At 41.1% G+C, this 17,760-nt stretch overlaps 1 protein-coding gene across 1 annotated transcript in view; it reads right to left on the reverse strand.

The window, feature by feature from the left end:
- MYO3B (myosin IIIB) overlaps window positions 1-6,231 on the reverse strand; it is a gene marked incomplete at both ends in the record, with an annotated part of 209,195 nt that extends 202,964 nt beyond the window's left edge. Inside the window, 4 exon segments of the mRNA XM_082311465.1 lie at window positions 1,776-1,815; window positions 2,025-2,090; window positions 6,164-6,218; window positions 6,220-6,231. Of these exon segments, the coding sequence (XP_082167591.1) occupies window positions 1,776-1,815; window positions 2,025-2,090; window positions 6,164-6,218; window positions 6,220-6,231 (173 nt within the window).
- Between the last annotated feature and the right edge of the window lie 11,529 nt (window positions 6,232-17,760).

The following is a 17,760-nucleotide window of genomic DNA, read 5'->3' on the forward strand; positions in this document are numbered from 1 at the left end:
TCTCCCGAAAGCCGTAATTAGAAAACGGCACACGTGGAACAAGGAGATGCAGGACTGCAGTTAGCAAGTTCTATTTGAGACTTGCACACCTGGGTCTGAATGCAAGAAAGAGGAAAGGCTCAGAAGGCTGCAAAGATAAGGCGCAATTGCATACCTACAAGTTCAGTACAGCCTCCATGGTAGAGCTGGAACTGTGTCAAGGACAGAGTAGAGGGTTTACTTGGTACTACAGCAATCTGATACACTTGGGCCTTAGGGCAGCCTTACCAGAGCAGGTATCATCGCAATACTCCAAGATCCTCCACCTAGTCCCCAAGATGTTTATATATTTGCTAGTCACAAAGCATTACGGTGAGGAAACTGTGGCATGTAGTACAGATCACTTTGCATTCTATAGATATATCTATCTTGCAAAGACAGCTTTGTCAAGGACACAGGCATCTGCTGGCTAACAGGAGTCAAATCTTTTATATACATGGATAACTGTGTATCTCTGCAAAAATGTGCTAATCTAACTATATTTTGTCTTGCAAGAGTGAAGATCACCTTAGCGCGACTGTGCCAACTGTCTTGTCACTAGCTCCATTATCACAATGACTTAAAAAGAGCTACTCTTGTTACTATACACATACATAAGAATGTAATTTAACCCATGCAAGAACATTTTTTTTTTAAAGACCTAACACTTAGATATATAAATCCTTAGTTGGAAACTATGTGACCCACAGCATTAATATTCTCAGTGAACTGATTTTTCTTTTTAAAATTTTTGATAATGAATTCCCTGGGTTTCATTTCACAATAGGTTGATATTGACAGGGCCATGAATCCTGATGTGAAAGAGCGCTACCATTTTATTTTTTTGGCAAAGAACCGAAGCAGGAAAAAGTATACCATGAGTCAATTCTTCAGACAGGAGTTATAATGAAAGCAGCACAGGCTGTACTCTTCACAATCCATTCTTTCTTACAGTATCAAGGTTGTAAAAGCTTATTCCTCTTCCAATACTGTAGGCACTCCCCATCATCAAAACCATCAACACTACAAACTCGTAACTCAAGACTAGCAGCTTTTAAGGTATGATTTATAACAATCACTCTTCCAAAGGACGCTAACAGGTAAGGCCTGTAGAAACTAAATGCTGTATTTTCTTTCAGAGATGAGGCTGAAGAGTTCCCTAATAAATATAACTAAGAATTTTACCAGTCACAGAGATCTGTATTTCATCATGCCATGCACCACTCAGTTCTAAAGTCTCTCTCTAGCAAGTCATTTCTGAAGAGCAGTAGAAAGAGAAGTGGCTGAACAAGCCCACAATCACAAGGGCAGTTCTACCCTTAGGGAATATTCGTGAATGGAATTAACATTTCTAGTGCAACCTGAGTCAAATACAGCTGTGCTGCTACAAATGTATGAAGGCCACATTGAGAAGCAACAACAGTCAGTAACCATTATTTTTAATTATATGTTCTCAGTGAGTAACTTTCTTTCACAATGTTCTTGGTGTTAGGATGAAATCAGGAATCAGCTATTTTGCCTGGCTTGATAGCTTTAATTCCATTACTTGAGAAAGAAAAAAAACCAAAAAGGTTAAGAAATACAGCTGCCCGCAGAGCAACACTTCACAGCTACTAGCTGCCCATCTGTAATATAATTATGACGTGTTAGCAGAATGAGACAAGGACTTATCTATCTTGTGGGAAGGGAGTCAGAACAACACATTTGTTTTTTCTCCAAGGTGCCATAGAAGATGACTTTTAAAAATTCTTTCTTACCTAATCCAGTTTGCTTCAGGACTTGCTGTGTTCTCAGCTGCTGCAACAAACAACATAAAAAGCAAAGGCTTAACAGCCTTCAAGACACTGGAGATCTTTGGCATTTCTCCAACTGTTTCAAAGTAACAGGCTACCCAAGCTAACAGTTGTTGACATACAGGAACCCAACTGCATGCATTATAGTTCTATTCCAAAGCTGATTAACAACAAAAGAGAATAAGGTGAAAAATTAAAGGTTGCATTCCTTACCTGACATAGCTCCTGTTGGCCATATGCTGGACTCAGCCAAAGGTACTGTCTCACTGAGCAATACACCTAGAACAGGTAAAGGCTGAATTATTAACAAGAACATGAGGAGGTCTCAAAAGCACATGATGAATGAAAGAGAAACTCAAAACTTACAGTCTGATTTAGTTTGTAACGGGAATTTAGAGTGTTTCCTGAACTCTTGCTCAGTTAATCTATTTGAAACACTAAATGGCACATGGAAAGAAGCAGGATGATGCTTTATTGCAATGCAGGGGAACGATGAACACAGTCCCTTAAACTGCCTTGATACCAGTCTGTTACAAAGTACAATTGGGCTAAAATGGAAGTATCTGGCTTTTATCATATGGTAGTTGTATACACTCCCATTCCACCGGTCACCTCTCTTCTCAGTCATTAACTGCTAATGTGCTTCCAACACTGTGTTTTGGCCTCCAGCTGTTTGTACCTAAGACCATAGATGTGCTCTTTGAGCAACTTATAATTGCACTGATACAGTCTCTAAGTTCATACAGTATTTCAGGTTTAAAATTGGGTCATCCAATTAACTTTGAATATGGCACAGCACAGCAGGAATGAAATCTACGGATTTCTGGGCAAAGGCTGGAACTTCTTTTACATAACTTTGTGTCTTTTGATACTGCTGATAGCAATTAGAAAGTACCAGCCAACATAAGAAACCTTGCCAGGATGAAAGGAAAAATCTACATCAATTTCTCCTCTCAAGAGAGAATTTTCTAGTTCATCTGTATTCTGTTCCGCAGAATTCTTATTATTACTTGCAATGCCATGCAGCAGACACTAATGATTAGGACAGCATTCAGAAAACGACATTATCTATTCGGACACTTCACATTGCTCCACCTAAATGTTAGGTTCCTAATTCTAGGGGTGGGAGCCACAGGACTCATGTTAAGTATTCAAATGTGAATATCCACAGGGAAGTTTGACATTGAAACTGATATTCACAACAATGAGAAAGTAGGACCAGCATGCGCGGCCAGGAGGGGAGCATTACTCAGGAAAAGGACATATCTGAAACTCTCTTTGTCTGCATGGTGCCTCTGTGAAACTGGGACTGAGAGCCTTAAGTTGCTTACTCCACTTAAGTACCTCCCCCCACTTGGAATTCACCTTCCTTTCTTATACATTGCTCTGAACTCCCTCCAGGTTTGAATCTCAGGCATCCAAAGTCAAGCAGCTGGCTCTCACATTTAGACACAAAGGAAGATGGACAGTTAGTTCCTGTCTTCTATGAATAAACCCCAGCTAAATACAAGGCAGGATGTATATATTTATTAACAGAGGTGCTATCTGCTTTACAGAGTCGACCTTGCTGTTGAATACATAATTTTCAGTCATTGCACACAATGTGGGAATAATAATTCAACGCCGATTAAATACAAACAGATCTTCTTTTCACGAAAATGCCCAGCTTAATATATTGTTGAATCTTTCAGCCATGAACACTGACCCCTTGGAAATTACATCCCTTTCAAGTGTTTCAGGTTGCTTACCACAGAAATCTCCGGGGGCTAGTGCAAGCATTGCTCTGTGAATTGGAGGGGTAAATGATTCTCTGGTGTTTCTACTGCAGTAGTGGTGTGACCAGGAGACTGAAGGAGATGGAATTTTCTTGTGAATCATGGAAACTGCGTGTAAGGTGAGAAAGGTCCATGCAAAGCCAAAAAATATAGTGTTCATCCAGAACGTCAGCCAAACAGCTGCCTGAATAGAGTGATAGCAGTAATTATGCCATTATCTCAGGTGGGCTGAACACAATCACCAGTGTACCAAACGCACCTCTCTCCATGGTCAATATGCTACCATCTGCACAGGAAGAAGGAAAAGAAAATTGACTCCAGGTACTTTAATTGTCATCAACCATAATGCTGCCAGGATAAGCAGGCAAACAAAGATCCATTTTCCACAGCCTTACATTTTCTCTTGATATTCTGACCAAGAAAGTAGTGGCTACAAGGGCAGAGGAACAGTGAAAGATGCAAAAGGACGTGTGCTAGCTTTAACTCTGCTCTTATTATGAGCTATTTGTATCTCATACATGCTCTACTACTAAAAGCTACTCCTTTTACTAATTCATATCATGCTATGTCAGGAGATGCATTAATTTTCCTGAATTTTCATGTATTTCGTAAGAAACACTGTAAAATTAACTCCATCCAGTTTTTTCAAATGTATAGTTCTGCAAACATCTCCTTTTTCCACATACAATGTCAGTACTCCCTCTCCACACAGCGGGGTACAGTCAGTGCCTGAGGAAGGAACAACTGGATGAGGGGCAGAGAAAAAGAGGACCAGCCAGCAAGAGGCTACTAACATGCCCTGCTCCTTACAGAGCAGCAGCAAAGAATGAAAAATCTCAGACTTCCTCCCTCTTCCCCATATGCCATTACCACGGGCCAATTCTCAGCTGTGTTCAGCAGAGCTTCTTGCCTGCTGTGCAGCATTCAGATGGGAAAGCTCAGCCTTACGCTGTCAGACATTTATCCCAGAGTAGCGGCATTCTAGCCACAGCCATCCAGCTTTCTGGCTTTGACACAAGGAAAGGATGCATGGCCTTACACAATGCATTATTCAGAGAACATCTCTTCCCCAGAGAGGGGAAAATTCCTTGCAAAAATTTTGCATCATTAAACAATGGCAGTGTCCTGGTTCCAGCTGGGATAGAGTTAGTTTTCTTCTTAGTAGCTGGTAGAGTGCTGTGTTTTGGATTTAGGATGAGAATAATGTTGATAACGCACTGATGTTTTGGTTCTTGCTGAGCAGAGTTTACACTAGTCAAGGACTTTTCAGCTTCTTGTGCTCTGCCAGGTGCATAAGAAGCTGGGAGGGGGCACAGCCAGGACAGCTGACCCAGACTGGCCAAAGGGCTATTCCATACCATATGACATCATGCTCAGTACATAAGCTGGGGGAAGAAGAAGGAAGGGGGGCACGTCCGGAGTGATGGTGTTTGTCTTCCCACGTAACCGTTACGCGTGATGGAGCCCTGCTCTCCTGAGGATGCCTGAACACCTGCCTGCCGATGGGAAGTAGTGAATGAATTCCTTGCTTTGCTTTGCTGGCACACACGGCTTTTGCTTTACCCATTAAACTGTCTTTATCTCAACCCATGAGTTTTCTCACTTTTACTCTTCCGATTCTCTCCCCCATCCCACCGGGGGGGAGCGAGCGAGCGGCTGTGTGGGGCTTAGTTGCTGGCTGGGGTTAAACCACGACAGGCAGTTTCTCAAGTCATTTTTCAGATTTCTGGTGTGGCGTGCCAATCCCAAGGCCTTGCTTTGTTAATGCTGCATCAGGTTAACTGTGGGGTTTCCTTTTGCTGAAGTACCACACAAAGCAGTCACATCTCATCACTCCAGACAAACCACCCTCTCCCCACTATTTATGTCACTTGTCCAACTCCCAAAACAAGAGCTGTGCAAAGATGTGAAAGATGCACAAAAGGCAGGACAAGCTAGGAAGGAACTAGCAGAAGACCGACTCAATGCATTAGATGGTTGAACCTTCTCCATTTCTACCTGCAGGGCAGTCCTCCCACTTTCCACAAACAGCAGAACAGGTGCTTTCCTCAGCTGTACACTCTAACTCCTTGGGTGACCACCACCTTAATTGTGTACTCTTCTATCCTTCAGATTCTCCCGCTGGAGCTCCCTCACCTTCTTCCTACCTCCCCTCCCCATTTCAGAAGTTACATGGCTTTATCAAAGAGCACAGTGATAATCCATCACAGCAAACAAGTCCACATACTTGATTCCTCCTGTTAGCACTATGAGGAACGTGGCTCCATATTTAAGTCTGTAATACATAAGTCTTTACTAAAAATGCCCACTCTGAACTTATGTCCTGGATGATTGTCGGATACACTGCAGCTTGGTTATTCTGCTGCAGTACAGCTCAGTTCAATCTCATGAAAAGGAATTGAACACTAACAAAAAAAAAAAAAAAATTCCTACTGAATGAAGTGCTGATTGTTCCTGCAGGTGCAGAGCATTCCCAACATCCCTGAAACAATCAAGCCAAAGACGCCTTTCTGTTCTCTGGCTCTACATTACTGAAGTTCAGCTGTAGAATAGATCGGTAAAAAGTTTAGTGTTCACCTGGCCAGTTATGCTTAGGGTTTGTACAAAGCTTTTTCTCCCCTTCTCCTTTTCTATTGCTGATCCATAGGCTCTCCTCTCATCTCACTTTCTGCTCTCTTGTATTTCCTTGGATTAGACCACTAGAATTCACTGCTAGCGAAGGGAAGTTTGTAATGAAAGAGAAGCTACAGACACACAATGTATCACACTAAGTGTGTTCAGATGACAGCTTAAAACTAGGACTAGGGGGGGGGGAAAAAAATCACCAACCAATTTTTTAAGCAGAACAAAAGCAAACCAATACCATAATTTTCAGTACTTCAAAACCCTTTCCTGAACATGAATGTTGCTTGATTACCCTCACAGCACTGCATAGTGTACCAGCACTTTGTTCGTTATTCCCTTCTCCTCCACTTCCTCAGTGGTAGAAGGCTGGTAAAGAAAGTAACTTCTGTTTTTGTGACACAAAATGTTTCTCTTCCTCAGACAAGCCTGCACTCAGGAGCCCCTTGTTAGCGAGCCTTTCCAGGCATTAGCACAGCAAGAATCATTGTCTTTGTCCAATGAACTTTTTATTTTGGCAAAAACACTGCAAAACTCATCCTGGCAGCTCTTAAAGCAACCAAACAGCCACTGTGCTGCTCACTATATCTCTCTTCCCTGTAGTTAGAAAGTCAATAATATAGGTACAATATTTCTTCTAATCAAGGATTTTGGATGGTACTGGATAAATCACTTACTCTGCACATATATCAACAGGGCAGCACATAATTCTGAGGAAAGAAACACACAGTGGCCCTCATTCTCCAACATGCACAAATGTATTGCTGCAGATAATGCTCCTACAGGTTCTTAAGCATGGAACACCATGGAGCAGCAAGTACCAGCACGGGAGAGTGAACAAGTTCATCCGTGTTTCTAAACCAATCCATCTGCATTTAAACTGACCTTCCACTTTAAAAGGGTCTGAAATGGCTTTTAGAAATCTATATCCACCTTACCTTCTAGCCAGACTACCAAATGAAAGTCTTAGCCCAGGAGAAATACAGCCCTGCTTGGTTCAAGTCACATTTTTATTTTTGGAATAAAACTTGGGTGAACTCTTCTATTTTTACTTTATGTGCTACAATATCAATAATTTACACCAACTTGGATAAACACTAGAGGATGAAAGGATATAATGTTAGAAAAATAAATGCATTACAGTTTGAAATTGCACATTAAGAACTGAGCTGAACTTCAATTTGGGGATACAAAAAGGGTCTGAAAAAAGGATTAAGTGTATTTTCAGAACACATCCCACAAGACTCCATAGTAGGTTAAGATATAACCAATTCACTGCTTCTGCCAGAAAAACCTCAGTAACTACGTCTGATTTGCTGACACTGAACCAGTATTATTACACATCTTCATACTAACAAATTTCTGTACAAGAACTTAGTTTCCCATTTAATAATTTCAAAATACCTCAAAACAAAACACTGATCCTTGGTTTTCAGTGCAACGAAACTGGAATTCCAGAGTGCAGATTTTGAAGGGGAGAATGAAGTGGAAAAACTTAGCTTTTAAATATGAGAATTAAAAAAACATTTTGTATTTACACAGAACTGAATGCACTGCTTCAGACAAATAACTAGAAAGACATTTTACGTTTTAAGTTAGCCTCTCCTTCTCAATTTGTGCACAGTATTGTCTATGGATAACGGTACCTTTTCCTTTCTTTTGTTAATAACTGCATACCTGTATGTACCAGGGATGCAGAAAAGGACACATATATTTGCTTAAAGGAATGTATCAAATACTATAGTATTTGCAATGTATATTATGGTTCACTAGTTACTAGTAGGTTGCTTAAAGAAGTACTATATACTAGAGTCAGGTCTATTTTGGTATTTAGGGAACTTACAGAGACTTTTCTTCAGTTATTGATGGCTTTGATCCAACATGCCTGAATCCTGTGTCACGCCTGCTTACTTCTTGCCGTGGAGTATCTTCTGCCATTTTTAATCATTTAACCATGGAGATTTTTTTCTGTTTGAGTATTGCTTACCTATAGATTTTGGAAAAATAGGTACAGCTGGTCGTCACCTGCAGAGGCAGGGTACCCACACAGCCTCAGCAACAGCACCTGCGTGGCGCTGCACAAGCAGGCCCCAGGCAGCCCGGGACCCCCACCCACCTCAGCGCAGCGGCCGCCGCAGCCTGTCAGCGGGGCAGAGCTCGCCTTCCCTCCCCTCTCTTCCCCTCCCCGCCGCAACGCCCGGGGCCGAGAGCAGACTTCTCTGGGTCTCGGGGAAAAGACAAGTTGCCGGCGGTGGCGACGAGCCGTGCCTGCGCCGACTCCCCTCAGAGAGGTGACAGCCCCTGCCCCGCTCTGAGCGCCAGCGGACTGCAAGGCAAATGGCGACCGCCATTTCGAAGCCCCTCTCCCTTGAGGCGCGACCCTCACCCCACACGGCGGCGGGGCAGCGGCGCAGGGCCGGAGACCTGGCGGGAGAGGAGCCTCACCCGGCCGGGGCAGGGCCAGACGAGGCACAGCCGGGGCGGCGGGGACGCGGCCCGCTCTCCCGCCTGGGCCGTGCGCTGAGGCGGCGGGAGCGGCCGCGCGCTTGGCTGGAGGCGGGGGCGGCGCTGAGCCCCCTCAGGCAGCGCCGCGCGCCGTTACCTCAGGGCGGGCGCGGGCGGGAGCCCTGCGAGAGGCTTCGCTCCCCGCGAAGCGCCGGCAGGGGAAGGGCCGGGGTCTCTCAGAAAAGGTCGCTTAAACGCCGTAAAGGAAGAGTAATGTTTAGTGAGCTTTTAAAGGAATAGGTAGGAGCAAGAAATAAAATTAACGCGTATATATGCGTGGTTAGTATTAAGTAGCTTTCGCTGAGACTTATTAAATGCCTCACTTTGTGTATTCAGTTCATTGTCCAGAACAATGAATCATGAGTGCAGCTCCATCTGTACTCTGAGAAATGGGTCCTGGTGAAGGAAATTATTTTATAAAGCACTCCCCCTTTGGGAGTGAACGTGGAGGAGTGTGTGTGCGTGTGTCCCCTTTGGGCTTCTCCTTTTGTACCTGTTAGTCTTTATTTGAGCTCAGGCATAACCATTTTCCAGGTTGTTTGTGATTGCCTGATGAGAAGTCATTCAGGTGGGTATTTCTCTGATATACATTTTTCTTTGTTTACAAAAAATCTCAGAGAAACAAATGGGAGGCTGTTCCTTTGCCCAATATGCCAATGCTTTTTTCAAGCAAGCACATCACTCGGGGCTCCTTCTCACTTAGCTTTCTGTAGCGATCTCTAAGCATTTTGCCAGCTCATCATGACCTCCCCCTGCTTCTTCCACAGAGTTTTTAATTCTATCATCTGTCTCATATAATGAGACATGCTGATCCATAAGATAAACAGATCTCTATTTTGGTAGTCAGAAACACGCCGCTGGGCTCTGATCGGCCTTGCTTGAGGGCTGTGTTTTGGGTGACAATTCCTGTCATTCTAATTTAATCTGTTACAAATAAAGAGCAACTGCTGTATTAATCAGCTTCAGTGAGGTCTGACTCACTCCACAGCATCCAGTACCACTTCAAATATGAAAGCACTAGATCATTTCTCATCTATATTTAACTAACAAGTAAGTAATCTGCATAATAATAATAATAAAAAAAGATAAGGAAGGCTTTCTATCCATATATCTTTTCATAATTATTTAAGATGCAAACTTTAAAGACTGAAGAGCAATGGTATTTCTCCACAAAACTCTTCCAGCACCACCTTTATCCATTGCTATACCAGTTTTGTTTTAACAAGGCAGTGGTTTCTAACAGTGAGTTGTGATCATTCTGACAAAAGTACAGTAATTTTTTTTTTACCTTTCTCTTGATTAGTGAACTGTGTGCTTTGTAATCCTATAGACACACATTTTCCTAGCATCCACATTCTAGTAAATTATGTCAAGATAATCCTTTATCAAAACTGAAAGTAACTGAAGCCAAACCTTGATTCAGATGGTCAGTAGGAAATGTAAATCCTAAGCATTTTCTCTGAATTAACACATAATGACAACATTAGAAAGAAACTGAGGTGATACGAAGTCTCCAGAAGTTTTGCTAAGCAGTGCTCCATTTCATAGTATTGTTGTTTTGTTAAATCTTTGTACGCTGGAGTGTACAAAGTCTTTATCACAACACATTATTTTCTCTGGTTGTCTGCAATTGTAAAATCCTGTAGTATACAGGACTATATAAACACTATAACAACAAATTGTGATATAGACAGTGAATAGTAATAGAGACACACATCTGATCAAGCTGACCCTGTTGGACAATCAACAGGCTTGCCCAAGGGGGATCCAAATGTGTAATCCTACATGCCCTCAGTTCAGAAGTTATAACATACTTTAAAACATCCCTATCAGTTGTGCATAAGGTTCTAAAATGTCATTGTTCTTTATCAAGTTGTGCAGCACTTAGATTCAAGCAAAAATAACATCTACGTCCACTATTCTTCCCATTTTCCCTCAGTATTCTCAAAAATTCCTTGATAATCAGAATCTAGAAGCTCTGGGTATTCCCAGATTTCTCCCAGATTCGTATGTTGGTTTTTGAACTATAGAAATTTGCTCAATTATCACTAAATAATTTCAGCTCACACAATCTAGACCTTTGTGAGCTCTGTTACAAAAGTTCATTTATATCTTAATCTTTATTTCAATCTCTTGAGTTTATATTTCCCTGACCTGCTTGCTTTGTTCTGATGCTGATGGTTTTTCACTCCCTTTTCACTAGGTCCTTGCAGGCCAGCTAGAATCGCTTTTCCAAACACTGCCAGCTTGTTCAACGTACCTGTTTCCAGTCAGGGTACAGTCACGATGGGTAACCACACTGTACTGGAGCTACATGAGTGGTATGCTTACAGACTTCATATCCCACAGTGGATTTCCAAACAAGACAATGGTCTGCTGCGGTGCAGCAATTTTCGTTGCAGTGGCTTTGTAAGTACAACTAGAATTCACAACTTGCCAATAGAGTCATCCATGAATCACAGAAATACCGTAATATGGAATTTGAAAGGGCAGCTAAGGATTTAAAATTACAAAAAAAAAAAAGAAACAACTCCAAAACCCCCTTATCTTAATTCTAACTTGCCCCTTTCAGCAGGAATAAATTTCAGATCACATAACCCTTCAATTTTTGTAATGTTACACAGGTTATAGGAATAGATTTATTTTTAGTCATGTTTTTACTGGCACCTGCACTTCAAAGGTTTGCCTTTCTTAGCAGTCAGACTGTTAATGTTACTGTTTGCAGTAATAGGAAGAGTTGTCAATCCTAAACTACAATTTACATGAACATGGCTGAAACAAGCCATATTTAAGTGCAGCCATTATTTTTTGTTGTTGCTTGCAAATCTCAGGTAGAAAAGAACAGCTCTTAATTGTTGTAATATTTCTGATTACATGTGCAGTGATGATTGACCCATTATACAATGGCTCCACTTAGGCAAGCTTAGTGGGAGACCAAGCCACTCCTAGCCTTTCTTTAGACTGTATTTGAAAATTAAATAATTTGTCATTGGTATGGCCATGGCTAGATGGCAAAAGATGAAAAGCTATTATTAAATGAAATGTTATAAAATGCTATAGCCTCAAGAATTGGTTGGGAATGGAGTATTTCTTAGGCAGTAAATAGTCTACAGTATTTAATTGATGAGCTTTTCCAAAGTGTATTCTATGGAAGCGTTCAGTTGCTGAACATTAAGTAGGGTTGGGTGGGTTTTTTTCGTGAATCTGTTAATGTTTAAATTGACATACAGTACTGACTTGTAGTGAAACGTGTAACCAACAAATTATAAATGGAAATGTTTTAATCATAAAGCATATCATTGTAATGGAACCTACTCTTTCTGTAATTAAAAAGTTGAGATGCACTGTCTTACCCTGATTTATAATCTTAAAATCTCCTTATTTAAATGGATATACACAAACATTATTCACTACAGTAAATCCCTTTAAAAGTCAGGAGGACTTCATGCTTTTTAAATACCTGTTCATCTCTGTGTGCATTTTTTTTGCCTGGAGATGGACTTGTGATTACAAACAGAATGCATGGTTGCATTAACCTACACACATCATAAACACTGGTGAATCAGAAGTTAATGTAATAATACTAGACAGGTTTGCCGGAAGGGAAAAAACAGTTGCTGAAGACTTTAAGGACACTGCTGAAACGCATACTACTTCTGTGAAAATCTTGAGGCAGTTTTAAATTCCGGCTGTGCAAGTATGGATACAGCACTCTGAACTGTAAGTATCTGAGTTAATGCATATTGTGTCATATTGTCTTGTCCTCCCAGGTCATGTGGGTGCTGCTCTGGTTTTCCTTTCTTAGCTTTTAAATAAATGCAAATGCACCTTGTTCAAGGGTTGCCACCGTCTTGGAGAAAACAAACAAAAAACTCTGTGGTTCAACCAGTTCTTCACATGTCCCTTTCTTACCTCAGGAGTTCCTCAGCCTCTGCTTCACTAACAGGGAGAACTCACATTAAGACTTCCCTCCATCCGTGCTTGCCTCGTCTTCCAAACCATGTCGTATTTTCTTCACATGGAAACATCCCCCGTCCTACCTGCTACTTTCCTCATCTGTGTCTCTGCCTAAGGGTAGGGTTGCTGTATTTCTGAGAGCAAAATAATAAGGTAAAGGGAAGGATAAGGTGTGCAGAGACCATGATGTACAGTCATTTCTAATAGCTCCTTGGGAGAGTCCCAGAGCCCATCTCCAGTCCCAAATCAGGGCTCAGGCTGTAGGAGGGTAGGTCAGGGCCCCTGAAGGAAACAAAGCTGCCACTTCTCAGCCTGCTGAGCCAAAGGCCAGGCTCTCTCTGTCTGCTCTGTTCTGGAGCAAGCAAAATGCTTCAGTTCAGAGGTCTCATCTCTAAATTATAATTTCATCCTGAGTGCCCCCCATCCCATTCATCACCCGAGAGGAAAAGAAGGAAATGTGCAGGTACAGATACAGTAAGCTGCGTCCAAGGGGTCTAGTAACCAAGGTCTTACTGCAGTTAGGCTTTCCTTTAGACAGACGTCTGAAACAACAGCTCCTAGCTTTAATGCATCTGTGCATACTTGCATACAAAGATGGTTGCTCTAGCTGAGACATCTAGTTTTGTTCTCATTTGCACTGGTAGAAGAAAAATCCTGAATACAGCACTACTGCATTACCTGAATACAGAGGACAGCAAGGGCAAAGCAACTGAGGAGTTTTACAGCATGGACTCGAAGCAGAAAACAGCAAAGGGGACTGAAAAGGAGAGAGAACCTTCATTAAAAATTCTTCAGCAATGAAGGAAATGAAATACCAGCAATGTTAATGTAAGAGTGGATTCCACTGCCTCTGAAATCAATGGAAGTAGTGAGAAGAATATTGGAACTTTAAGTATATATTCAAAGATGATTTAAACTAGAAGCCAGCAGCTGCAGAATAGTCAGATAAGGACTATAGAATTACAGCAAAACTATGTAGGTAGCAGCACAGCATTAAAGAGTAATTACACTTGCATCGGGAAAGAGCAGGAGCAGCAGTTCAACGATGTAACAGTTCTAGCCAAGACTAAAGTGCAAGGTACATATAACTATAGTCCAGCCCTTACAAATCATCAGCACAAACTGCAGACCTCAGGCAGACACCTGGAAACAGAAGGGGGGAGATGGAATGCCTGATGTAGAGATAGCACTGAAATGTAAATAGCATCGCTGAACTATAGTGAGTTAGAATTATATTGGATTCATTCCCAGCTCGAAACTCCAGAGGAAAGGTGACTCAGAGGACTTAAAAGCCAACAACAAACAATAAACATAGAAGAGCCTACATGCTGTATATTCTAGATACCAATTGCCAAGAGAAGGATCCACGCAGATTCTAGCGAACGATGTGTACCACAGTTAGCGGTACCTAATGCGTAGCTCTTCCACACCATGCGTCAGGTTACCCAAATACCCCAAACTTCCCCTTTATTCTGCAGAGCTGGAGCGTGATGCTCCCAAGAGTAATCCTTCATCTTGCTTTGTACAGCTTCCTTCACAGAGGCAGCAGTAATTTGACTGGGAGTGCCATCACAACCTCTCATGGCTACCCAGCAAGAATTATTGGTGGGCAGACTTGGCATAATTATTTGTTTAAATCTCTGAATTTACCCTTAGTGGATGAACATCTGAACCACTGCGTGGCCTGTATCACTCAAATGCTAGGCCTGAGTAAGTATGCAGGACGTTATTAATAAAGTTTGGAAGGTGAACTTATCCTTTCTCAAAGTCTTTCTCCTTCCCTCTTCCCCCATATAGCATATTTTTTTTCCCCATAGTACAGAAAATTAAAACTTGCAGAAGGAAAAAGTAAAATGAGATGATACTTCATGTTAAGAATATCCCGTGCAAATTCCCAATAATTACAGTGTATACAATTCTGATAAATAGCAATGCTGGGTAAGAGAAATCTACGGTTCTTTATTTGCTGCTTTTCTTCTTACAGCTAATGAATTCCCTTAGTGTTCAAAATCCATCTTTGCTGCCACACATTTACCAAGGTAAATCACTTGAATGGGCTGAGCTTTCTTCTATTTATTGTTGCTAGGGGAACCACCTTGTTGGTATTCACCAACGTAACACATCTTTTGACATGTATTTCTGGGGACTAGATGCAACACAGCTGTGCAGCATTCAGTGAAAAAATGTATTGCAGCATCCTTGGAAATACACTCACACAGAAGAGCAGTGTTACTGTAGTACCTTTTATTGAGATTGTTTTGGATTTCTTACCTGTTTCTTTAGATAAGAATTGTAAAATTACATGTAATAATCTGAATAATATTCCCTAATTCTGCCCACAATTTAAACACAAGGAATCCCAGTCTGTGAAATAAGTGTTGCTAAAATAGGGCCCATCTAATTCATTTTATTTGAAATACTCTTTTCCTTGTATAAGGAAAATTTTCCATATGAAGTCTTGTTATTATCAGTTATGTGACTAAAAAAAACCAATCCAAGTACGGATAAAGTGGAAGTATGAGCGATTTCTGAATAGCCAGCTATCTGAAGGTTATTTGAATGACATCAGTCACCTGCTGGAAAATATCAGTTGTACAAATACAGCACTAGACTCATGAAAGGCAATAAGCATCTTTGACTCTCAGAATGTATTTGTTTCTTGAGATAGCAGCTTCTGGCAGGAAAAAAAAAAGATGACGTAGAGATATTGAAGAGGTATCATTATGTCCAGAGTCACGGCTGACTATGGGATACAAACCAATTTTAATTTTCTGGTGATTTTGATTACTGCCAAAATATCCACGTGGGAAGGAGTGACATTTGAGGTTGGAGGCAGTAAAGCATGAAAACATGCAGGAAGCATGAAAGCGAAGCATGAAAGGGCTGTATCTCACTTAAGTCCCGTGTGCACATTTTTATTTCTTTGATGATGGCAGATCCTAGTACCTGGGTTGCTGTAACACCAGTTGATCTCCCATTATAGAGCAGCACCTACTTGATTCACTTACTGAACCAAACAGGAGGTGTTCCCTGTCTTAAAGGAGCTTACAAGCTAAGTGTGAGACAAAACCCAACAAGCTAAAGCTGACAGCTGGAGAACCTAAATTAAACAATGCTTAACAGTCCCTTCAGCTGCCTCAAAAATCTTAGTTTAACAAAACCTGCAAGTCTATGGTTTATAGGATGCATAACTTGACACCAGTGGTTCTCACTAAGCACCTTGTTACAGAGCCCTCTGAGATTAAAACAGCAGCTCTGTACTAAACTCCCTTGAGAGCAATGGGAAGTAGTCCTAGAATACAGGCAGTATCTTTTAGGGCCTGTGGAGATACCTTGAAAAAACGTGAAGCGAGCTTTAAGTTTTCAAAGCTGCTGTACAACAAATCTAAAATGGCTAGCACTATAGAGCAAGAAAGCAGCCACAGCCTCTAAAAACGAGTTTTCAAGCTGTACCCCCTGGCTATCCCTGCATAAAGTGCTCTGAGAGGATGCAATCTTATTTGCAAAGTATTGTTACGCAGTTGCAGGGGGCTCTCCAGCTGTTTTAGGGTTCTTTTGTTGTGCAATACTACACAAATAGGGTAGTTGCATATATATATATATACATATATATATACATATGCATATATACAATATGCAGACAACAAAGGCATGAAAAAAGTGGCTGCATTACATGGAGAGAGCCCCAGCTTTTCAAAGAAACAGAAGGAAAACACTTCTCACAGCAAACTGTATTAGTGGCTTCAAGAGCCAGGTGCAAAGGCTATTCCTTGACACCTGAAAAGAGACAAAGCCTCATTATCTGCTTTAGGTATTTGGCAGTACTTACTTGTAATCCCCAAGAACATGTTGTTCTGATTTGCTAAGTGCTTCAGTACGCAGTTCCGTTCTACTTTAATATGGGACCCATACACATTTGGCCACCACATTTAAGGCCAAAGCATAGAGACAGTGGATACGCCCAACACTTAGAAAAATAATTGTTAAAATGAAGGAAAGAATACATTTGGGTTTTTTTCCAGTTTTAATCTCTGAAAGGCATCTTGCTTTTTTTGTTGAAACATTAAAAAATTAAAAATCCAACCATGAGGAATGAGCCCAGCATAATAATTTTCAGTCAAAATTATTAAAAAGTTTAGTAGTCATGAGATGAATGCAGTCCTACGATGGGAAATGTATTAGGCAACAGGAGATGTAAGCAATTCCAGTAGCTAAAATGACACAGATATTATGGGCAGCATAAGGAATTGACTGAGGGAGTTTGATTTTACAGGAAAAGTTTTCTCCCAGAAAATTCCTGCTCCATAACAGCAAGTAACGGAAGGGGGAGGGTGGGGTGGGGTGGTGGTGGGGGAAGTATTTTAGCTCCAGTCCTTAAAACATTTGTTTCCATACTCAGCGGAAATGGAAAGGTTTATCATCCATGTGGTGCATAAAAGGGATAAAGACAAAAGGAATAATACGTTGTTTATTGGGTAGTAAATCAGTCAATGATGTGAGGGGTTTCCATGGAACCAGCTCCCATTTTCACGAATTAAGAGACCAGCCTGCTCTACATCAAGTGACAGAATTACAGGAAATGGCTTTTCAAATAATGGTACTTTCATGAAAGCTCATTTTGAGACATTTTAACTGGGACTCAGAGCTAAATAGAAAATGCTTTTCAAAAGAGTGGTGTTTTTTTTTCCCCCCACATTTTCCTGTACCACGCAAAACCATACATTGCAAAAATCGTATTTTAGGGTAGTAAGATTAGCTTTTTAAAACTATCATTTTGTCTTGTTAGATTCAATATTGCTTTCTCAGTAGTATTTCAAAGAAACACAACATTTGAAGCATGTGGCATTAAATCTCCTGAATAGTATTAGTGGTAAGAAAGTACAAATGATACAGTGAATAAAAAAAAATTAAAACCTATCAATTAAAAGAGTTTTTTAAAATTTATTAGAACACTCTGGCCACTTATACAGCTAAGAATTCCTGAAGTGTTTGACTTCACTGACACTATGCATTTCCTACTTGAGGACATCCATTTCCAGGCATTAACAGCTAGGACCAGCTAGCAAGGTTACAGCCCCAGTGGCAGGACA

Source organism: Platalea leucorodia, assembly GCF_965183815.1.
Source record: "Platalea leucorodia genome assembly, chromosome: 5".
Classification (NCBI taxonomy): Eukaryota; Metazoa; Chordata; class Aves; order Pelecaniformes; family Threskiornithidae; genus Platalea; species Platalea leucorodia.